Below are 23,950 nucleotides of genomic sequence, written 5' to 3' on the forward strand. Positions count from 1 at the left end.
TTAAAAAGCCTGCTAATTTGAAAATAGGCATTGGCGCCTCATGCTCTGTCTTCTAGCTTCAATAAACATAGCCCAGTGGCTCTCGGGCCTGGGCCGCACCCCCGGGCCCCCGGCCCAGCCTAGGACCCACCAGCCACGGCCGTGGATGAGGCATCCGCCCCCTGCGTGCCTGTAAGTGGAGGTGAGGATCAGATGGCAGGGCGCAGCGCCAGGGAGGAGAGGCTCCAACTATGCCCCCCAAGTGTGGCCAGGCCTTCGGTGTGTGCTGTGGACACACACCTGTGACCCTCATGCCCAACACTTGTTCAGATGTACGGTACTTAAGCCATGAATGAAACTAGAGGGGGCAGAGCTTGCTTGAAAAGCCAGTTGTGGTCCCGAGACAAGGTTAGCCTGGCACCTGCCGCTGACTGGGCTCAGCAAGTGCACTGCAACATGAGGCAAGGAAGAGATTCAAGTGCCAGCCTGTGTTGGGCAGGGGGAGCGGTGGTCAGGCTCTCCCCGCTTCTAACTCAGCAGGTAGTCAAGGGCCAGGCCCTGAGTGACCCATAGGCCTAGAGGACTCGGCTGCCTGGTCAGGCTTCCGCAGGGTAGGCTGACATGAGCACCACAGGATGCCCGGGCACATGCCAACACACATGGCATATCTAGGAGTCCCCCCATATCTTCCCCCTGGCCTCTGACCTCCTGCTCCCCCTGAGACGACCTCAGAGGGCAGCTGATGGGACTATCCTTGGAGGATGACCCTTCCCCAAAATTCTGACTGTGGCTCTCTGATCGCTTCTGCTACCATGAGAACCAGCCTAGACTGTGTGCCCTTCCTTATCCCTGGCTGGTGGGAAAAGCTGTCTTCCTGTCCTGCCCACTGCCCTAGTCCCAGAGAGGGCCAGGCTGCTCAGGAGGAGGGCAGCACGTGAGCCAGTCTGAAAATGGCAAACACACGCGGGCTCCGTACCCAGAGAGCCAACCAACTACAGATTGGAAACCGTTGGAAAGACTCACACCTGTATGGAACATGTGTATACTCCGCTCTTTGTCACGATTCTGTAAACAGCACACCGGAGCAAGTATTTACCCAGCAGTGACGCCGCCAGAGACATCACAAGGCAGCCTTAGATGCGAGGATGCGTGCCGCTTCCCGCACTTCCTGTGCCGTGGCAGAGGCCCCGGATTCCGGCATCTGCAGGGGTCCCAGAAGCCTCCACGGGTGCACACACCCCTCCCACCACCTCGGAGATGACTCTGCATGGTGACTCCAACTGTGTCATCTCGATTCTCCCCGGGAAGACGGCCTTTAGCCACCAGTTCTAATACTGCTCTTGACTTGGGCGGCAGGTGTGTGCCCGTTTTAGCAACAAGAATCAACTAAGGAACAAACTCTCCTTGAATACCCAGACAGGAGAGAAACGGATTCCAGAGGTACCCGTGCCCCCAAGATGATTGCTGGCGATGGAGACCCACCAGGCGCGGGTCCTGCTGCCACGCTGCCTCGGGGCTGCCTCCTCCAGGCGCAGCACCGGCTGGCAGTGCGCATGAGACAACTCCCTGACACACTTTCTGGCTCTTTCCCATCGTTGAGTAAAAGGCAGGCTCACCGAGGGGGTCTGTGGGAAATGAGGACAGTATGTCCAGGGCCGGCCAGCCCTCCCCACGGAGGCCTCAGGCTGACAGAGCTGAGGAGCCGCACCCACCGGGGAGCCTGGTGCCTGGACGAACATGCACCCTGGACATGCAAGGCTGTTTAAAATAACCCTGGTGAGGCCACAGGTTATCACCGAAACCACAGGAAAAGGACCCAGCATTTTAAGGCGAGGCGTGATTCCAGCAGTCTCAGGGCTAGATGTGAAAGCCCGGGCCCATAGCAGGTGTTCCACGTAGGCATGTACCCATGTAGGGGGGAGCTTTGGAGCCCCCCCTCACCCCAAGGCAGTCTGACCCCTCATCCCTGCACCTCATGGTGTCCGGGTGAGTCAAGCAGTCTGCAGGGCTGTAGGGAGCCTGGTGCGACTTCGCAGGGACCACACGGCCCTTCTTGCCTCCCGGGGGCACCCATGTGGGAACCCCAGGATGCAGAGGTTGCTCTGGGTGTGCCACTGACTCCATAGCAGCCCACGGAACAGGCGCCTTAAGAGGGACATGTGGAGGTCCTCGAGCCTCAGCCCTATGGCACAGACTCCGTGGACACCGCTGAGAGGTACGCTGCGCCCAAGGGAAGAGCCCGGGCGCCTCCCGTGTGCACCTGTTTTATTATCAGCCTATTCATCCAGGAAATGACCCACTGCATGGGCCACATGGGCTGCGCCTGCACCTTCTACCTTCACATACCACTCAGCGCCAACACAAGGAGCCCAGCCGACTGCAAGTCCTGGGAGGCCCCTCTCCAAGCCCCACACCGGCGCACTCTCGGCGCCACGCACCGCATGCTCACACGCCCACCACCGGCTTGGGCGCCGCCTCCCCGCCCAGGCCACGCCCCCTCTCCCTGTCTCCGGCTCCCGCACAGGAAGGGGACTTACATCACCATCACATCCCACAGAAGATAATTCAACTGCTCTGTGCATCTTCATGAGGGCTCCAAATCTAGTTAACGCAGGGAGCTGCAGCAGCTCCGTCTCCATCCTTCCGGACGCGCGTCCCACGGTCGCGGCACGGAGAAGCCAAGGGAGCTCACTGCCTGCTCCCATCAAGCCGGACACTGGGCGGCCATCATGCAAAAACACAGCTTTCGGCACAGAAAATGAGACTGTCGCGAGCCCCTTGGGAGAAGGCCACACACCATCACCTCCATCTTATCTGGCCTTCCTGGGGCTCCAGGGACATCGAGGAGACGCTGAGCGCCCCTGGGTACCAACACGTGGCTGCTCACGGCCATGCCGCTACAGGCATGTGCCTGGCTGCCCAGCAGCCAGGACCAGCAGGGACCACCATGGGGTCAGCTGGACCCCACACACCTGCTCCTCCCACTTGCTCGCGGCGTTCAAGGAACCATGTCTTGGGGTTCACACCAAGGAACCAAGAACCAAGAAAGTGACCTCCCACTGAGGGTCACACGAGTTGAAAAATGACAGTTTCCAGGCAACAACAGAGACAGAAGCGAAAGCCTACATCCCAGCCTCGGCGAGTGCCAGCCCCAGGCCACGGCCCTGCTACCCCACAGTGCATTCAGCCAGCATGAACTGGCGCTCCTTGCTCATGCTAAGCTCCTGGTGGTCCACGTTCAGATACTGCCTCTGTGCCACGGCCCATCTTGCCCAAGCCTCTCTGACAATTGCCAATCCACGGGCTATCGGCCACCGCTCACTAACCTCACTCCAGCAAACACCACGGAGAAGCACGGTGACCTGCCCTGGGGACACACAGTGGGTGCTAACGGTCAGTCACATCGAGATGGCCACAGACCCACACGTGTCCCCAACCTCACGGCCAGCGTATCTTTTTTCCACCTTCCACTTCAAGACCAAGGGTTAGGTCCCACATGTTTTCCTGCTTCAGGGACCCCAGGCCCCCACCATGAACCAGCACGCGCCCACGGCCGCCTCCAGCAGCGGCTCACAGCCTGCTCCCACGGCCACGCAGCCGAGACCATGGACCCTCTGCCCAGACGAGAGGCGGCGCTCTCTCCACGCAATTACAATACAAACACCTGGATCCCTACCTCAATCAGGAAGTCCCCAGTCCGCAGTCCGGCTTGCCATGCCACCCCACCTTCGTCCACGGACTCCAGGTACTGCAGGGCTGGGAATGCCGGCGTGGGTGTGAATTCTTCAATGGGCGTGTCGGCTGGAAGAAATGAGCCTCTTGTTACAGGCCTGCGGGTGGGGAGTGTTCCACAAGGTGGCCGAGCCTGACCTCCTCATGGGAGTCAGGGGGTCCTGCGCCAACCAGGAGAGCAGCTGCCCCAGGAAGAACTGGAGGGCCTCCTGTTCCCGCTCAGTACCAACTTGGGCACAGCTGTGGGCTGCAGGCTGGGGCCGCCATGTTTCTCGGCCTCCAAGCTGAAGCCACGGAGGAGGGCCGGGCTCTGCGGAACGAGGCAACGGGCCTGGCATGCTGTTTAAAGGCATCAGTGACTAAACATTTTTAGCTCTAAAAATGGAAAAGTTCCCACCGTGCCACACGGAGAGACAGCTACACCACCACCACACGGTACCACTTGCCGACTTGACGTCTGTGGGGACTCACTGCCCAGGGATTTCAACTTGGAAGGTGTGTCGCGCCCAACGCTGACCCTGCGGGTGGCCACACATGGGGATCTGCTCACGCGTGCCCACTCCGGGGGGCCGGCTCTCTGTGTGACCTCCCGTGGCCGGCGTCCACATGGGGGCTGTTCTACTCTTTGCTTCTCAGCAAACGGAGGCCTGGCTTCCGGGGCCCACACAGCTGCCACGAGCAACTTCACAGCCGGAACTGTACTTTCCCAGGCCATCACGAGTGGGTGGGGAGAGGGAGATGGTGGGGGAAGGGCAGCACATTGCTCAGGCAGCCACGGCTATACCCCCAGGGGTCAGGGCAGGCTCTCCCACCCTCTATGGGCAGGTCACCCTGGGGCTGCTTCCGGGTGGAAGTGGCCATGAGGCTTCCTGAGGCACAGGTGCAGGCCCCCAGCCCTGCAGAGATTCTGAAATGCAACTTCACACAGTTCTTCGCAACACACACAGGGGACAGGGTCTCTTCTGGCAGGAAGGCAAGCCCCCAGGCTCAGGCAGGCAGTGGGGACTCTGCCATGGACAGCACTGGAACCTTCCACCGCAGGCCACAGACCATGTGAGTCGCCAGCTCGGTCCACGGGAGAGGGGACCATCTTGCCACACTCCCTTTGCAAAGTCACCTTAGAGACAGGGACCCAGCTGCCTGCTGGCCTCAGAGTGGACGCCCACTCCCACTGTGGGGTGGTTTCAAGACACCTGCAACTCGGGGCCGGGGGGCTTCTGAGACCAGGAGCGCTGAGCGGAGCCACAATCCGGCCGTGCTGTGCCGAGGCATACCAGTTATCCCTGGCAATCAAAGCAAGCTGGGGGAGGGGGCAGCAGAGAGAAAGAGAGAGTGGAGGGGAGTCCCTTCAGAGCAATATTGTGTATAGAAAATGAGAATTATTCCTAAAGGAAGCCCCGGTGTTTTCCGAGTGAGGCAGAATATTAAAGAACACGGTTGTCTAGCAACCAGGTGCCCCCCGGAAAAATGCTTAGTGCAAGTGGGTCTCCAGGCCGAGTGGCATTGTTCACATCAGGCACGCACACGCGCGCACACACACACACACACACACACACACGGGCACGCCAGCCTCTCGGCCCCTACCTTTGGCCCCCCGGAGCACGAAGCCGAAGCCCTCGCTGTCTTTCTTCTGCAGCACCACCGTCTTCTCCTCGATGAGGCAGTCGCTGTAGAGAGAATTCCGGGGAGAGCGACCATGATTGTAGCCCGTCATCCTCACGGCGGCCGCTGCTCCTCCGCCCGGCGCGCTCAGCATCACGGCCGATTCATCCCCCGGCTCTCCGGCCGGCCGCGGCAGCATGGAGGCAGCTAGGCGGCGAGGGTGCCGGCGCGGCGGCGCAGAGGGGGGCTGGCGGGGTAGGCGAGCAGGGCACAAAGGGACCGGCAGCGGGGGGCAGGCGGAGCCAGCCCAGGGAGGCAGTCACACATGGTGCGGTGCGCGCTGCCCGGGCCTTGGCGAGGCGGGCTCAGGGCCCCCGGGGGCGGCCCAGAGCTGAGAAAGTAAGTGGCCCGGGGGGCGGCGGCGGCGGCAGCGGTGGCAGCGGCGGCAGCGGCGTGAACGGACTCTTTCGGCCTGGCCCGGCCACACGCATCTTTCAGGGAAGCCCAAGGAAATCAGCCCGAGGAGAAATGAGGCAGCAGTTCCGTTTTCGCTTTTCCTCCAGAGGGGTTACAGGGATGCGATTCCGTGCGCTCCCTGCACGAGCCGGCGGCGGCGGCGGCGGTGGAGACGCAGGACCTGTGCGCGCAGCCAGCGCCCCCTCCCTCGCCCGTCCTAGCGAGTGTGATGTGCGGCAGGAGCCCCCACAGTCATCTGATGAGCCCAGTACCTCGGGCAGCGGCTGCCTGGGCGTCATCCCGCGCAGAGGCTCCGCAGGCTGGGCTGGAGGCAGCCACCCGGGCGGGGGAGCGCAGCGCAGGGCTCCGGGGCTGGGCCTCGGAGGCGCCAGGCCAGAGGAGCCAGGTGGGGGGCAGGGGGCCCTGCTGCTGCCTACCACCTGCCCGCTGATGTGGCATATTCTTTTCTAAAGGCAAGAAAATAGAAACTCCAACTTGGCTCCCATCACAGCAACCTGTCCTCCTTTATCCTAAGGGTACTCTGTCGTCTGAGGGTCACCCCCAGAAGCCCCCAGGAGGGTAGAGCGGCTGCTGCAGCCTCCCCCACTCCTCCCCACCTCAATCAGGTTTCTGCTGCTGGCCTGGGAGCAAGTTGGGAGCTGGGGAGGCCTGGAAAGGAGCAGGTGCTGCAAGAAGGGTTTTCCCCAAGGCCTTGGGAGCTGGGCAAGGAGAAAGGACCCCCACGACAAGAGGTCCAGACAAAGAGGGCTCGGCTGGCCCCCACCCCAGAGGGAGAGGCCAGAGGGCAGCTGGCACACCCAGTCTGGGCGGCCCTGGGCAGGGGCGGAGCCCGTAGCAAGAGGTCCCCATTCCACAGACCAGGCAGGCGAGTTCAGGGAGGCAGGGTGCTGGCTGAGAGCTCACAGGGGTCCCCAGTGCCCCCACCACACCAGACCCTTCACAGGCCCCTGCCAGGTGAGGCTCCGGAGTGCAGCCCGACCCCAGCTGCACCTCCCGCCCAGGGAACCCAGGGTGACCTGAGTCCCTCTGGACTCAGCCCTCCTGCCCCCACTAGCTCGGGGCAGGGGCTCCATTCTGCCCCACGCGGTGAGGGCACACAGTCTCGTGGGACCTGTGGGATGTGGTCATGGCGGTGTGGTGTAGTAACCGCACCCCAGGGAGCCATCCCAATAACCGCAGCTCCCGGCTGAGGGCAGCCGCGAGTGGTGGCGCCCGTGGCCAGAGGCGAGGGGCCCCTGCAGGGACTACCACCTCCAGGGACAAGATGGACTCCCGCCCCTCAGGGGCAACCTCTGCTGGCTGCCCCTCCTTTCCCGGCTTCTCAGAGGCCAGGCCGCCTGCCTGCCCAGCACCTGCTTCACCACAGCCCGTGCCAAGCACCACTCTGCCCTCCACGCTCTCCTGCGGGACAGGCACAGAGGGCCGGGCAGGAGGAGGCTCCACCATGGGTGCTGGGGACACAGGTGGCTGGGGACAACCACCTCTGCCCAGCTCTGGAGTGACCCTGTCACACAGTCACAGCACGCAGTCCCTGCAGGTCCAGGTCCACCCCCAGGACTTTGCCTCACTTGCTGTCACTGTCCCCACGACCTGGCCATGCTTGGGGTGGCCCATGAGCCTGCTGGCCCTGCGAGAGCCTTGGGAAGCACTCTGGTGTGACCTCAAGGTCGCTCTGACCTTCAGCCCCAGGACCCTGCTCTGCATATTTAAAGGGGTCCTCAGGGGGAATCGGAAATGAGACACCTCCACCACCACCCTGCAGGCATGTGCTATGTGTGGGACACTGACCCCACCTCTGCCAGGAGGCCCTCCTGCCTTACCACCTGCTTGAGCTCCTGCTGGCACACATCTGTGAGGGGACCCCTGGTGTGGCCCCGACTCAGGACTCCTCATGGTTTCTAGTGTGTTTCCCCACAGTGTGACCGCATGATTAAAACAGCCCCGTCTGCCCACCAGTGCCCACTCATCCTCACTCATTCACAAACATGCCCGGGGCTGAATCCCAGCTCATATGCCAGCCTGGTTCCCCCGAGCCTCAGTTCATCCCAATGCTGAGTGGGTGCAAACCCGATCATTGCTCTGAGGGTTCCAAGCAGAGAGCGGACATTCTGTTCCCGAGAGGCTGGGGCTCGCTGCTCGGGGTTGGTGCCCTCCCCCTGCAAGCCTCTCCAAGTGCCCACAGTACGCACCCAGGCCTGGGAACAAACTCGGGGTGGCCAGGAGGACCTAGAGGGTACCTGGAAGAAGGGCCTGAGAGGAGGCACACCCAGCACTGTGGAGTGCCAGCTGAATGCAGAAGGTCCTGGAGACCAGAGAAGAGGAAAGGCAGCCCTGGGCCCAGGGAATGCGGGGCAGGCAGGAGCGCTGGGCTGGCCCTGTCCACGGTCACAGCTCTGTAGGGTCCCCGCCCCAAGGAACCACATCAAGAACCCCCTAACCATAACCCTCACCCTAACCCTGCTCCCTGGGGAAGCCTGGAGGAGCCCTGTGCCGATTGCCAGGCCTGTCACCTGCTCGGAGGTGACATACACAGTCTCCCCAGGCTGTCCTGGAGCCCACCTCTGCCCAGATGTCTCCAGACACAGCCCAAAGCCCCCGGGGACCTCTCATAGACCCCCCCCTCCCCCAACCAGCACTGCTCTGCTCGGGGTGCCTCTCACCACAGCACGTGAGGTACGGGTGAGCCTGTGGCAGTCACTGTGGGCTCCCTGGGACCAAAGTCTTGCCCCCCGTACTCTGAATCTCCCTGCATGGCGCAACGCCCACCTCTGCTCGTCAACTGAGCAACACACGGCAGGTCCTCTTCCCGAGCAGGGTGGGGGGCGGGCATTCAACACTCCCAGGCCCAGCCCCACTTTGCAGGAGCTCTGGAAGGCGGAGGGGGCGCTGGGCACCCAGCCGCACCAAGTACAACATGCCGCTCAAACACGGAAGACACTGTCTACACCCTGGCCATTCACAGCCGCGGATTTATCATGCCCACAACACACTCCAGGAAGCTGCAAGCACTTGCCTCTGGTTTGTACAAAGACAGAAGAGATGCCTCTGGCTGCGTAGGAAACATGGCAGGTGTCCATGCAGGAACCAAGTCAGCTTCTGTGAGTGACAGCCTATGGGGAACGCCTCCCAGCAGCCACAGAGTGGAGACCACCAGCAGGCTCCATGTCCATGGTCACCCAAGAGGCCCAGCCCCCTACGCTTGGCTAAGTAACTCCCAGAGAAGATGAGGGCTCAGGAGAACTCAGGGCTGGCCACTCTCTGGGCCCAGTGCCCTCACACCCTGGCAGGACCTGGCACCAGCCTCACACAGCCACCAGAAGCCAGGTGCCACGTGGGCTGCAAGGCCGATTGCCCATTTCTGGAGCCAGGAACCAGCGGTGTTATCTGGGGCAGGGTCTGTCGGACCCTGGAAAGGCTCCTTTGGCAGCCATACCTGAACCTGGAGGAGGCCAAAGGCACAGCCACAATGAGTCAGGCCTGGGCGGGCAGGCACACATGTGCCCCAGCGGCTCTGCCTGCCCCGTCGTACAGTCGTGGGCAGTTCAGTTTCAAGCACTGACATGTATGGATCCGGGCTGGGACGGCGTCTGTGAGGCCAAACAGCTACCATTTCCTCTCGATCCGCTAGGACTGAGTTTTGGTCCAAGACTGAATACAGAAGCTGTGGTGCTAACTAGGGAATCAGCCCAGCCGTGCTGGGCTGGGCACCTTTCAGGGCGTCAGGGGATGGGTTTCCGGGTGCAGCAGGCGGGACTGGTCCCCAAAGCAACACCCAAGTCCTGACTCCTGCGTCTGTGAACCTGACCTTATTTGGAAATCAGGTTCTGCGATTGGTTCGGGATGCTGAGGTCATCTGGATGTAAGGAGAGCCCTCCAACCGCGACTGTGCCGCCATCGAGAAAGACCGACGGAGGCAGAGGCTGTAGCAACGTGGCCGCGGCCAGAGGATGCCAAAGACCACTGGCAACAGGAGCTGGGACAGCAGAAGGCTGCCCGACCTGAAGTTTGCGGGGGCGGTGCCCTCAAGGCTCCGAGTCCCTTACTGCGTCACCTCCTCCTGCACGTGGAGGACAGTGTTGATTAGTGTCCACTGCCAACTCACACCCAGGGCAAGCGGCACCCACGAACTCGGCCACGCAGGATGTGTGCCGTGAGAACAGGGAGGGGGACCTGCAGGACTTGCCAGAGGAGGCGCGTGGGGCATGCTGCATGGGAACAGGCGGGGTCAGGAGCTCGGGAGGGTACAAGTAACAGAGCGTTTCAGACAGAAGGCGTACACACAGGGCAGAGGACGCGAGGGCCTGATGTCCAAAAGGCCCGAATGCAGCCAGAAAGTCAGCGAGAAGGCCATATGGAGTGTGCCAGGGCACAGCTGGGCAGCGAGCTCAGGCATCAGCAGGGCCCAGGATGGCTCATGCCTTTCCAGCCCAGGATACAGGAAGGCAGGTGGCAGGGCATCCTGCCTTTCAGCTCTCAGCAGGGAGGGCCTGCCAAGGTCAGAGCAAGTACTTGGCACAGGTGTGGCTGAAGTCTGAGGGCCAGCAGCAGAGGGGACCCTGAGGGACACAGGTCAGCACCCTGTAAGTATGCAGGGGCCGGGCCAGACTGCTGGTGGGGCAGGTCCCATCCACAGAGAGGCCCAGGCACCTGCTGTCTGTTTGCAGGCTTGATGGTGGAGCAGCGGGCCTCGCTGGGAAGAGCTGTGCTCTATGAGCGTCCCTGGGCCCTCAGGGGCTCAGCCCTGTCCTCGTCCCTCACAGGGCCCACAGATGCCAGGTGGGGAAGGGTTGAGAGGCCCCTGAGGCTGCTCCCCCACTCTGCAGCAGGCCCTGGGCGTGCCCACGGCCGGCGAGTGCACAGACAGTACCAGGGAGTGAATGAGTTACTCACAGATGATGTAGTTCAAAGGCAAAAATTATTCATCATTTCTGACATTTTTTTTTTTTTTTACGGCAAAAAGGTACATGGCATGTGTGCCATGCGGGCGTTGGTCGCATTGACGCACTCTGGGCTGGGACGGCTGGGGTTCGCTGCGTGGTGCCTGGCCTAGCCAACATGAAGCCCCTAGCGGCTCCCTCTTGGAGCACTGGTCAGGAGACCCCGGCCTCCCCGGGGCAGGAGCAGAGGCCGCACTTGGGAGTGCCTAGAAAGCGGAGCCTCGGGGAACCTCAGGCAGCCAGAGTGGATGTCCTAGAAAGCTCCACACGCTGCCAATCAGAGAGCCGTGGCACCTCCCGGGACCTGCTGGGAGGTGCTTGCAAAGGGGCAGCTCTCAACAAGTGGCCAGCTCGGCAGAGACAGCAGGCTGGGCCTGTGGCGGCCAGCCTGGCTCGCCATGGTAGAGCTGGCAAGAGGACAGCACAGAGGGCCACGCCACGGGCGGGCGGAACAGCCGTGCCCTGAGGAAGGCCTGGCAGGTGGAGGGCAGGGCTTCCCTGAGGCATCTGTCACTCTGCAGTGACGGATGGCTACTTGGCCCGTGCCCACACCCTGGCTCCCCGGGCATCCTGCTTCCACATCTACCTGGGGCTGCCTGGCTACGTCACCCTCCTCCAGCTCGGCTACCCCTCACAGGGGAAACACAGCCCCCTGCTCTGCGGTGTTCCGAAAGACAGTCGGCAAGCCTGTTCGGGTGGGTCCCACCTGCCCCGCACGCGGTGAACCGCGTGGCCACGGACACAGCTGCACCTCTAATGGCCTTCCTCCTGCTGTGGCCTCCCCCTGCACCAGCGTGGACCGGACTGTCCCCAAGGACCGAGGAGTACTGGGTGAGTAATTGTGAAAGCTGTTCTTCAAGTTGGCAATTAAGCCGACACCCCTCCCGGCGTCTCCCGGCGTCTTACGACCATTTCTCTCCTCATCGCTGGCGTGAGAAGCAACGCTACAAGTTTTCCCTAATAGAAACAATAACGTGAAAAGAACTTGATTCAAATTAAAATGTCTCATTACTTTGCAATAAATCACCCACAAGTGTGAGCGCCAGCAGGATGTTACCTGGCAGGGATGGCGAGTGGAGAAGGTAGACGGGGGTGCAGAGCGCTCCCCAGGATGGCTGGAAGCGATGCGGCCCTGATCACATGAACACAGGAACGTGGTTTGGGAGGCAAGGTTCAGGTGTCCCTGGCCACCTGACTTAGCCATGCAAGAGGGCCCTGCTGACGGTCAAGTCCTCACATGAGGCCAGCCTCATGGAGCCTCGACCCAGTGGGATTGATTTTTTAGAAGACATTGTTAGGGGCCACCATGGTGGCTCAGCAGGCTAATCCTCTACTTGCAAATGCTGGCACCCCATATGGGTGCTGGCTCATGTCCCGGCTGCTCCACTTCCCATCCAGCTCCCTGCTTGTGGCCTGGGAAAGCAGCAGAGGACAGCTCAGGTCCTTGGGACCCTGCACCTGCGTGGGAGACCTGGAAGAGACGCCTGGCTTTGATCGGCTCAGCTCTGGCTGTTGCGGCCATTTAGGGAGTGAACCAACAGATGGAAGATCTTTCTGTCTCTCCTTCTCTCTGTAAATGTGCCTTTCCAGAGTTATTTATCTCAAAGGAAGAGTGACTAAGAGAAGGGAAGAGACGAGGAGGAAGAGAATGAGATCTTCCACCTGCTGGTTTACTTTCCAAATGCCTGTAACAGCCAGGGCTGTGCCAGGCCGAAGCCAGCAGCCGGGAATGCCAACCTGTTTCCCAAGAGGGTGGCAGGGCCCCAAGTCCTTGAGCCACTGTTTGTTCCCCGCCCCCAGGCGCATTAGCAGAGAGCTGGATGGGAGACCCAGGGGCTGGGACTTGAACTGGCTCTGAGCAACAGGGTGCGGGATGCCAGCAGGTCATGGCAGCCTGAAAGGTTTATTTAGGGGGTCCCAGCATGGAACCCGGCACCAGCAGGGGTTGGCAGCTCCCTGAGGTGGTGGGAAAGCACCCTCTGCAAGCTCTCTGGGGACCCAACGCACAGTGGGGCTCCCGGGTGGCCTCCCCAGGGCTGAGGAATGGGGCGGCAGGGCATCCTGCATGCTGGGAAGAGAAGCACACCCCTCAGAGTTCCCAGGTTTGAGTGGCTGCCCTACAGGGGGTGGCATCTCTGTCGCAGAGCCCACGGGGCAGGAACCCTGGCTTCCCACCAGGCTCCTGAAGCTGGCGGGGTCTGCCTGGGATAGAGGGGGTCCCCTTCCCCACAGCCGAGCTGTCTGCAGGTGACCCCACAGTGTCGGGACAAGGCTGGCGGCTGCACGTGTGTTCACGTCCAAAGAGCTGGCACCACTCCACAGCAGACCCCTGTCATGAGCCGGACGGAAACCCCAATCCGCTGGCCTCATTCTACCAAAGCCCTCTGAGCACAATGCCTCTGGGCGGCCCTGCCAGCCCTGGACTTCAGCAGCCAGGCTGCTGTTGCCTCACGAGCAACAGAATGGCCACAAGTCTCCTGGGTGTCCCCAGTCCTCTCTTGCTCATCCTGCTTCTGGTCATTCTGTGTATTGGACTTGACCTGCCAATGGCCTGGCTCCCCGCCGGGAACAGCCTGGCCACGCACCGTGCTCCCGAGCCCTGACAGCACTGGCTACCACGGCTGAGGAAGAGGGCTGTCCAGCCGGCCCGTGGGAAAACTGGCCAGGCAGCTGCAGGACCCAGAGCGCCCTGTCTGCAGGTGGCTGGCTGCCCACAGGTGCGGAGTCAAAGCGAGGGCGGGACGTGTGTCAGCGTCTACGGTGCGGACGGAGAGAATGTCCTGCTGACTTGAGGCCCTCCCAGTCCAGTCCAGCGCCCACAGTGCTGTGTAAGACCACTCCCCCCGCCCTGCCCACCCCCAGGGACCCTGGTCCCTCAACCCTTCCCACTCCGGGAATCTCTGTGACAGCTGCTGTGGATCCGTACAGGGTTTGCCAGGGCCCCACGGCTCAGCCAGGGACAGGGGCAGCTCTGCCACCTCACTCTCAACTTGGAACGCAGTGTTCTAAGAAACCCCGGGCAAACAGAGCAAGTGCCTGGCATCCTGCTGCCGTGCCGGAAGAGGCTGCCTTCTCCTTCCTGCCTTAATTAAAACCACAAGACCAGGCCTGCCCCATCTGTCTGTCTCAAAGCTCTTGCACAGAGCCCGCACCGAGCGGGTTCCAGGACAGGCCCCGGGGCTCTTCTCTGAGGCCAGTCCTCAAGCCCTGGCCAGGGCAGGTGGGCTCCCCTCCCTGCCCCCACCGTGGGTGCCAGCTGAGGCCCCACACCCTGGAAAGAGGAAGCTGGGGGCTGGATGGGGGACTCAGCCTGTAGCCCCAGGCCAGCCGCGAGCCCACCCCAGCCCCTCACCTCCCCACACCTGTGAGGGCATAGAACGACTAGCTTCTGCTACGTGTGCCAACGTTTCCACAGAAGTGGCCCCATAGTGCGGGGTCTGCGACAGCAGCTCAGACACCACTTGCTGAAGCCCACGTCAGAGTTCCCAGGTTCGAGTCCCGCCTCTGTTTCCCACGCCAGGTTTCTGTTGAAGCGCCTGAGAGGCAACAGACGACAGTACAGGTGCCTGGGGCCCTGCTGCCCACGGGAGGACCTGGGTGGAGTCTAGGATCTCGGCTTTGACCCGGCTCACTGTGGAGGTTGTGGACACTCGGGGAATAACACAGTGTCTTCCAAATAAAGGTGAAAAGACAGAAGATATGGAGGTGCGGCGTTTTAAGGTGAAGCCCTTTAAGGCCTCTGTATGGGGTCTGGGCCATCTGTGAAGGCCCAGACAGCCACCATCCCGGCCTCAAGGGAAGATGGGCATGCTAAGGGAAGCAGCCATGAGAGCACGGGACCGAATGAGTGGGACCAGGTTCCACACGACTTTCTCCTAAGAAAGCAGGGGGAGGGCCCGATTTGGCCCACGGGCTAGAGCATCTAAAGCCATCTTCTACACACACGGCAGGTGCTAGGACAGTTCTGGCCGCCGCTGACCTGCAGCCGTGTGCAGGGCAGCTGTCCTTGGCCTGGCAACACGGTGCTGCAGGGAAGCCACAAGGAGGACATGCTGGGCAAGTGAGGTCGTCCCTGGGGTGCTGTGACAAGGCTGGCGAGGCTGGCACAGGTGCCCTTTTCTGGCCAACACAGCCACACTTCACCATGGCCTTAGCTTTGCATGCTTGGTTTGTTCAAAGTAGGGGGAAAACTGGATTCTGATTTAATGGGTAATAATTGAAAGCAGTAATTAATAATTTCACTAACATCATAATCGGCGTGCTCACGGTCTTCTGGGTCCCTGGCGGGTAAGGCACCAACGGTCCAGAGAGGCTGAGTCACCTGCACAGGCACACACGGCAGGTGGCAATGCCAGCTCAGCTCCCTGGGGTCCTCTGTCCCTCTCTGTGCATAGCGGCCAGGAGAGGAGGCCCCGTGGGTGGGGGGGACACTGCTTCCAGTGGCACCTGCTGCTGGCACCGTCTGCATCCCAGCTTCCGGGAGAACCCGGGACGGACTCCACAGTGGACGCTAGTCCACCTCAAGGAATTCAGCCAAGCGCTGTGGGCCAACAGTGGGGATGGAAGGCGCCAGCAGGGAGCTGAGGGTGTGGTGCGTGGGCTGTGGCCTCCCACTGGACAGCTGTGTGCATTGCTCATGTCAGCCTCTGACAGCACCTGGAGCCCCCGAGAGGCCAGTGTCTTTCCTGGGCCCCGGTCTGGGACCCTCCCCGCCATCGCTCCATCTCCCCTCCCTCTGCCTTTAATCTTTCTTCCATCATCTTGCATGGAGCAGGGGGCAGGACCTTCCTCCAGTCCTACAGTAGCAGTCACAGGACAAGGGTACACTTGCAAGCTTCATACTCCTCGTCCAGGCAGGGCCCACAGAGCCATGGGCCCTGGGCACTGACAGATGGATGTGCCTGGGTGGGGGGAATGGCTCATGCGGGCCGGACCCCATCCGCCCAGCTCCCTCGTAACTAACCCAGGGTGGGAGTGTCCCCAGCCACCTTAGGTTGGCTCATCAGCTACGAAACGCAGTCGTAGAGATGAGGCTCAGGCTGGGGGCACGTTGGCATGGGGACCAAGGCACAGTTGCGCTCTCCCCTCGCAAAGCCCCTCCCCCCGTCTGGTCGGTAGGGGACTCCAGGCAATCACCCACGCACACGCAGAAGGCAGGCTCTGCAGGTGCCTTGGATGGAGTGGGGGCAGGGCTGAACGGGCATATCACAGCACCTGCCCATTGGATTCGCTTGTACAGGAGTCTCCTGTCCGTGAGCTGGCGCCGCGCACTCTGCCCCTCACCACGGGCCCCCTTTGTCTTGGCAATGCCTGGTAGCGGCAGTCCACTGCATGCGGAAGCTGCAGACCCATTACTGGCAAGCAGCCCAGCGCAAGAGAATCCAGGGGACAAGTCTCTGCAGCGCACAGCCTACGGCCAGTGCCTGACCGGGCCCGTCTCAGGGGGCAGCGCCTGACCGGGCCTGTCTTAGAGGGGCAGCACAGCCCAAGGCCGGAGCCTGACCGGGCCTGTCTCAGAGGGGGCAGCGCCTGACCGGACCTGTCTCAGAGGGGCAGCACAACCCAAGGCCGGAGCCTGACCGGGCCTGTCTCAGAGGGACAGCGCCTGACCGGGCCTGTCTCAGAGGGGCAGCGCCTGACCGGGCCTGTCTCAGAGGGGCAGCACAGCCCAAGGTCGGCGCTTGACTGGGCCCATTTCAGTGGGGTGGGGCAGTGTAAGCTCCACCTGCAAATGGAGAGTTGGCTGATCTGCAGTCCAGAAACAGACAAGGGGAATAGAAAAGGCGGGTCCCTGGCCTGCCTCACCAAGCCTACGGCCTTGGGGACAGAGCAATCCCTCCGTGGCACCTGCTGAGTTCCCAGGGCATCCTGGGTCCCCTACTGGAGCAGGCACCCAAGCCTTGCAGGGCTTATCCTCCCCAAACTCAGGCCGAGTTCTGTCCGGGCAATGTAGGACGAGGACAGAGCCCCACGGGAGTGCTTTGATCACATGACCTGCTGGCTGTCATCATGGAGTGACAGTGGGTCAGCACACCAGCCCTCCCTGGCTACCCACCAGGGCTCGCGGTCAGGGACGGGACATACAGATGTCGACCAAGGCCACTACAGCAGGGCTTGGTGCATCTGGGGTGTGGTGGCCTATCCCACACGAGGGGCACAGCTTCTTTCCAGGGCTGGGGGTGGAGCTCAGCTCACCCCAACCTTCTGTTTGTTGAAGGCCCTAGCACCTTCACCATGGCCATCCAGGTACACAGGGACCAATCTGGTAGATACTGGTAGGGCTTTTCACAAAGCAGGTGGAGATATGGGTGGGGGGTAGGGAAGAAGGAGGCAGGAGGAGAGGTTGGTTGGTACAGAAGCAGCCCTAAGTCCCTGCCCTGGAGCGGGGAAGCATCTGTCCCCCACCTTCATAGAGGGAACCCCAGAGAGGCCTGGAGGCAGAAGAGATGGAAGAGAGCATGGCAGGGCAGCCAGGGTGAGCCGAGGGCAGCGGCCGCTCCGAGGGTGCGGGGTTGCCAAGCAGGAAGGGGTGGTGAAGCTGAGGCCTGGATAGGCTGCGGGCGGGTCAGCTGCCGAGGGTGGGCTGGCCCTCTGTGGTGGGCCCCTGCAGGTCCTGGCTCCCACCGGGCTGCCTGCCATGACATGGCATTGGAGCTCTGTCCTCTTTCGTCCCCCAGGTCCCAGGCCAGCTCTCGCCTGCTCGGGGCAGTCACTGAATGGTCCTCGGCCACCACACTGTCCTCTGCAGCCCTCACTGTAACTCTCATCTTGCTCGACCGGTGTTGCACCTGGCTGCCCACAGAGACCTTGGTTAGCTGGCAGGCCATGGCAACCACACATCGCAGCACGTCCTCTGGCTGCTGGGATGTAGGCACAAAGGCACCCCTTCTGGCCATCCCTGGGATGGAGAGAAGTGAGGCAAGGCCGGGCTGCGCTCTCACGGCTGATGCTCCAGGCCAGGTACCTCCCCTGCTTCCCCCAGCCCTGGCAGGCTGCAGGCGCCCCTGGGCCAGTGGCTGTGTCTGCAGTGTCCACCCGGGCAGTCCTGGGCCTCCTCTACTTCAGCCTACAAAGCCCCTGGTGCACGGATGGCATTCATAACCCAAGATCCTTCACTGTGACCCATGCAGAGCCCTCCCACCCCGTCCCCACACTCTGCCCCGCTCCGCTTTGGCCATTGTAGGTGACATTCACGGTACCAAGGATGTGACAGGCACATCTCTCAGAGTCCGTCTGACCACGGTGAGCCAAAACCTGGTACTCTTCTTGAAGGGATGAATGAGAAGGGGGGCGCTAAGGGCCGGAGGTGCCTGCCCGTGGTCCTTCGGATACCCGTGTGCCAGGGCCTCAGGGCCTCTGTCATCTCACCCACTCATTGTCCTTCACGTGTGGGAACCCCCTCTGCCCCTCAGAAGCCTTGACCAGGGTTGATCTGATCGCCTCCCGTTCCCCACCCCCTCGAGGGGAGTCTTGGCTATGGAAAGCCCAACCGACGTCTCCACGACGGGTTGGAGGCTGAACGCGTGTTCGGCAAGGCGCCGACGCCTCACTGCTCTCCAACACCCCTCCTGGTTCCCATGCACAAGGAGGGATGAGCCGCGTGTTCTGTGTGTCTCACAGGCGGGGACCCGAGGGGGTCTGGGGTCCTTCCTGGTCCCAGCACTCCCCTCCACTCTCGCCAAGTGTGCTACTCCAGACAGGGGCCCCTTCCGTGATCCCCGCTATGCCACCTCCTAGCCTTGCTCCTGCAGACAGCCAGGGCCCCACAGGCCCACTCTGGGGCAGGGCTGATTTGCCGTGCCAGGCTTCCGGTCGTCTCATGGTCCTCCACCTTGACCGTGGCTCGGGCAGGCAGATCTTCACCAGTCTGGGCTCCAAGTAGCCCAACCCTGCCCTGGCCCAGGAGTGTGGACTCATCTGACCGTAGGGGAAGGTTCCACAGGTGGTACCCCAGGACACCTGGGTGGACTGTGTCTTTCTGTAACCGAAAAGACAGGCAGGCCTGCCATCTCGCTGCTGCAGCACGGGGCAGCCGGGCTCTGAGGGGCAGGGAAGCTGCTCCTTCAGGGAAGTGAAGGCCTTCCTGACCTGCTCTTTGGCTCTAGGGTCACACAGGTCCCCTTGTCTGAGGCCACCTTGGATGACAACGGACCCTGTCTCTCAGAGGAAGGCCTGAGCAAGCTGCCCATCACAACACCTTCCTTGACTCTGAGTCACGAATCCAACCACTCAACATCCTCCACTCATTCACCCACCCACTCACTCACCCACCTACCACTCACCCATCCTCCATCCACCACCCAACCATCCTCAACCCATTCACTCACCCATCCTCCACCCACGCAGTCACTCACCCATCCTCTCTACCCATCCACACACCTGCCCTTTGACCTGTCCATTCCCTAACCTCCTCCTCAGACCGTGGACATGCCAGGCCCTACAACACAGGGTGGAGGGAGACACATCAGATGGCTGCGAAGGGCCTATCAGGAGAAGAACAGACAGCAAAAGCAGACACCCCCCCTTGACTGCCCCGCTCGGCCCAGGGAATGCCGAGTTACAGGTTGCCTCTTCCTGGGCCCCAAGGCAGGCATGAAGGCTCCCCAGAGGACGAGGCCCTTGGCGACAGATGGCGATGGACACAGCCTTTCCTGAGAGCCTGTGGGGACCAGGCTGAGTCCTGGCCTGGACACCCGCAGGGCTGATCTCCCTCGGGTGGTGTCCTGGAGACTTCCTGCCTCCTGGGTGCCCTGGGCCCCATGTCAGAGGGCTGACCCTCACTTAGGTGGGCCCTGGGCCCCTAGCCCTGCCAGGGGCTACTGTCCTATACACAGAGTGCTCCCCTGCAGTGGCCTCAGGGGTTTAGGCCTAACACCTACGATTTCATGACCAGAAGGGATCGTGGGACCACAACGCCATTTTCCCTTCGGACACTGACTGGTCAGGTCAGATAAAAGCCCGTCATCTGAACTCCTAGGCCTGGCCCCCTGAGGGCCCGGAACCCAATCTGCACAGATAACTCCACGGCAGGGGCTCAGTCCACTTCTGAGCCCGGAGTATGGGGCTGAGGCAAGCTGGAGCTGTCCCCCACCCCCACCACTCCTTTGCCCAACCCCCAGCTCAGCATTCAATGGCCACATGTCGGCAGCTGAGCACCCCAGAAACCAGCACATTATACTGTCAAGACTGAGTTAAGACAGGGGTTCGAGAGAGGCCCAAGAAGTGTGGGGTGGTCAGTGAACATAGGAAGGTCCAGGGTGGACAAGGATGAACGACCTGGGGTGGCTGACGACAGATACTCCTGAGCTGCCCTCGGCCATGTGAGCTGCAGTGGGCACCTGCTGCATGCTGGAGAACCAGGCAGAGCCCTTGGAGGGCACTGGGGGCTGCAGGGTGGCGTGGCTAGGCGTAGCCTGGAGGTGCGCCCGGATCCCAGCCTCCCCCGTTCCTCCTCCACAGCTTCTCTGTCATCCCCGCCCATCTGCCTGTACTCCCCCCGCCCAGACACCCACTCGCCACCTGGGAAACACACTAAATGTGGCCTGAGGATGCTCTGAGCCGGGAGCCGGCCTTGTGGGGAAAGGCTTGCCTCCAAGCCCCTAGGCAGGGACCCCTGGATCTCCTGCTGTCCTCCGCAGACAAGGCCCCGGTTTCCGGGAGCTTGGCTTCTCTGTGAGAGCCCCCAGCTGGGGGAGCCAGGGCCCAGGCTGGCACAAGCACCCCTCACCTCTCTCCCACCCACCAGGCCCCTTCTGCTGCCTTCACAGGACCTGAGCCACAGCTTCCTGCCTCGGTCTGCAGACCTGAGGGTCTGGGCCACGGCGAGGGCCCTGGGGTCACACTGGATGTGGGGTTGCTGAGCTGACTGGGCCTGCGCAGCTGGAGCCCCCAGCCAGCGAGGGGCTCATCCACTCCCCATCAGGAACGATGGCTAAACCTCGGTGTTAGTGAGGAACGAACACCAGCCTCCCAGTCACCGAGCTCACGGCAGCTGGCTTCCCTCCGGTCCGACGCCAAAGGGGCGGGCCTCTGGCACGGCGGGACTTGGCTCCAGGACCGGCTGTGAGCCCAGCGTCCTGGCCACCCACGCTCTGGGAGTCGGCAGTGATGGTGTGAGTGGCCGGGTCCCCGACACTGGCCTGGGACACCTGGACTGCAATCCCGGCTCCTGGCTTCAACCTGGCTGGTGCTACGGGGCTGGGGAGCGGGCCAGCGAACAGGAGCTCTGTCCCTCTGCCTGTGAAACACACTCTAAAAAGCTTTGTAAATGGCATGGCATTTGCATAGAGCTAATGAGATCCTCTTGCATACTTTAAATCAATGCTAGAGACTTGGGAGACTGCAAGCAGTGCAAACCCTGGCACGCCTAGAGTTGCTGGACTAGATGGTTCTGGCAAGCTAGCCTGGACACACACAGCATAGGCATGAGGCTACCTCCCTTCCCTCCTCCACTGGAGGTCACGGCCCTTCCCCTCCACTGGAGGTCACGGCCTTTCCTCCGCCCACTGAGGACACAGAGGGCACCAAGTGCCAGGCTTGTGCTCAGCTCCGCGACTCATGCCCTACATGGTGGAGATCCCAAAGCCCTCGGAGGCCAGCAGAACCATCGGTGCTGATCCACTCGGACAGCCGAGCTGGAGCAGAGCAGGAAGCCTTGTCTGAGCCACAGGCCAGCAGCAAGGGATTGGAGAAGCCAGGACACCTACATCGAGGGGCGGGGTCCTTTGCGCCCCACCGTCACCACACAGTCCTCCTGGCCAGGACACATCAACACAGAAACACACCAACCCTTCGTTTCTGCCTTCTTGTCCCACAGAGACATGTCTGCGTCTGCCTAGGAGCACCTGGGGGGCGGGGGGGCACACATCTTTGGGTTTCTTTCAGTGTCTAAAGGAAGCTATGAACAGTGGGTCCTGCCCTGAGACCGCCATCCGCACCTGCTGGGCTTATGCTCAAAGGTCAGAGGTCACAAACACAGCGGCTAGCACCCCTGAAAGGAAAAGCCGCGTGCCGGACAGTGCACCAGCACACCGGGGCGAGGGGGAGGTGAGGCAATGGCCCAGAATCCGGAGCAGAAGGCAGAGCCAGGGAAGCTGACGCGGGTGGGCGGAGCTCAAGTGGTGAGACGGGAAACCTGGAAAGATGGAACCAGGAGAGAAGATGAGAACTTCTGCATCCTCAAAGATACACTTGTTTATCTGAAAGGCAGAGCCGAGAAGAGAGGGGGAGAGAGAGGGGAAGAGAGAGGGAGAGAGAGGGATGGAGAGAGAGGGGGAGAGAGAGGAAGAGAGAGGGGGAGAGAGAGGTAGGGGTGGGGAGGGAGCTCTTCCACCCATACGTTCACTCCCCAAATGGCCACAGTGGCCTGGGTTGAGCCAGGCCAGGGGCAGGATCCTGAAACTCCACGCAGGTTTTCCCTGTGGGTGCAGGGGCCAGGCAAGGGCCCACCCTTCACTGCTTCCCCACATGCATAAGCAGAGCCCTGGGTCAGAAGTGGAGCAGCCAGGATTTGAATCAGCACCCATATCAGGTGCTGGCACCATGGGGGGTAACCTAACCTACTGCACGGTGACACCAGCCCCAGAAGAGCATGTTGGTGAGGGGATAATGAAGCGGTGCTCTCAATGCCAAAGCTGTGCCAGTCAGGACAGTAAGCCCACCCTGGGGCTCACCCTGGGGACCACTGCTATAAAACTTCAGGAAAAGGGGAACCCACAGCATTGCTGCAAATGTCCCAGGAAAGCATGGAGGGGGCAGGGCACAACCGTGGAGTGACAAGGAGGCAGCACTACCACCTGCTAGCAGCGACAGAAGTTAAGATGAGCATAAGGCAATGCCTTCATGGCTCCTGAGGACCTGGGACTCCACAACACTGGGAATGTCTGAGCATGAAATTTCCAAGATGCCGAAGTCAGCGCGCTAGAGACATTTGGTTGATATGATTACCTACGGATATGCCCCAGCAGCGCAAGGGCAAAGCCTGAGAGATAACAGGCAATGAGGGGGAACTGCAGAATGAGGGCCATGTTCTGGGATCTGGGATCCCAGCTGGAGCGCCAGAGACCTGCAGACACAAGGGGTAGTCCCAGGGACACCAGAAACACAGCGAGGCTTTAGCAGCACGGTGAACAACTAATTCCTCTCCCACAAGCAAAAAAGAAAGGCGATCAGAAACCCCAGGAAAGACAAACAACCCAAAAAGTCCAGGCAGAAATTACACCTTTAAGATGAATCTAAAGTGTAGGCTTACTCTGAACACCTGAGGAGTAGAAGAAAAAGACACATCAGGGAGGCTCTAACCCTGGGTCTGCAGAGAGAAGCTGCGTGTTTGCACGTCTCTGGGTGCTCCTGTAAACATACGTGTGGAAACAGACTGCAACACTTTCTGCTCAGGCCAAACACTTGAATCTGACCTGCAGACAGACCTAAGACAGACACAAAGGGCTAGCTTGTGGAACGAAGCAGGACCGAGAGCTTCGCTCAAAGGTCATCAGTGGGAAGGCCTTCCGTAACGACTCCAGGGGCGGGGACAAGACTCACCTTCCCCAGCAAACAGAAACAGGGGTCAGACCAGCAGAGCTGGGCAAGTCTCCATCAGGACACAGCAGAGGAAGGGAAACCCCGGCTCCTCAGCCCAGTGGGGTTGCTGGGTGGGGTGGCAAGCTCATGGTGTTCTTCTGCCCCCATCCCTGTCTGCTTAAGCAGTCAATTGTTGTCACTCTGCTCACGACATACCTGGGTCAGATTCAAGGGGGCGGGATGGCAAACCAAGAGCTTGCTGAGACTGCATGAGGGGACAGCTACAGGGGCGCGGACAGGACTCCTGCAGCCCTCACGGGAGGGAACAAGGCAGAGAAGAGCAATGGACACCCAGGCCTCCGCCTCGGGCACTGTGTGTATGTGAAGATGGATGCTACAGGGCAGAGCAACTCAGGGCGAAACCAGGACACGGGGCTGGACACACGGGTCCAGCTTGCTCTTGGTCTCCCCCCAAAGTGGCAAGGGCACCTGGAAAATCAAACCCACAGAAGTGCCCGGCATAAAAGGTCAAGCCTTGTCCTTTCCTGCCCCAAGCTGTACCCCAAGGACAGCCACAGAATCTGGTCCATCGCCAGGCCCGGCCCAGGATAAGGGGAGTCCACTCCCTCTTGCTTCCAGCTGGTGAACACACTGCAAGCTGGATAATACGCAATGCATACAAAATCCTAAACTGGTGGGAGAAA

The 23,950-nt window shown here is 61.3% G+C and overlaps 1 protein-coding gene across 2 annotated transcripts in view; it reads right to left on the reverse strand.

Moving 5' to 3' along the window:
- The window catches only part of SHANK2 (SH3 and multiple ankyrin repeat domains 2), a 308,953-nt gene that overhangs the window by 86,454 nt on the left and 198,549 nt on the right, over positions 1-23,950 (reverse strand). Inside the window, exons 15-16 of one of the 2 annotated variants that reach the window (XM_058662689.1) lie at positions 5,296-5,378; positions 3,656-3,780 (exon numbers count right to left, since the gene is read on the reverse strand). In XM_058662689.1, coding sequence (XP_058518672.1) covers positions 3,656-3,780; positions 5,296-5,378 — 208 coding nt within the window. Of the gene's footprint in view, positions 1-3,655; positions 3,781-5,295; positions 5,556-23,950 lie in introns of those variants that run through there. The other variant, XM_058662688.1, reaches the window with a different exon arrangement.

Source organism: Ochotona princeps, chromosome 4 (genome assembly GCF_030435755.1).
Source record: "Ochotona princeps isolate mOchPri1 chromosome 4, mOchPri1.hap1, whole genome shotgun sequence".
Taxonomy (NCBI): Eukaryota; Metazoa; Chordata; class Mammalia; order Lagomorpha; family Ochotonidae; genus Ochotona; species Ochotona princeps.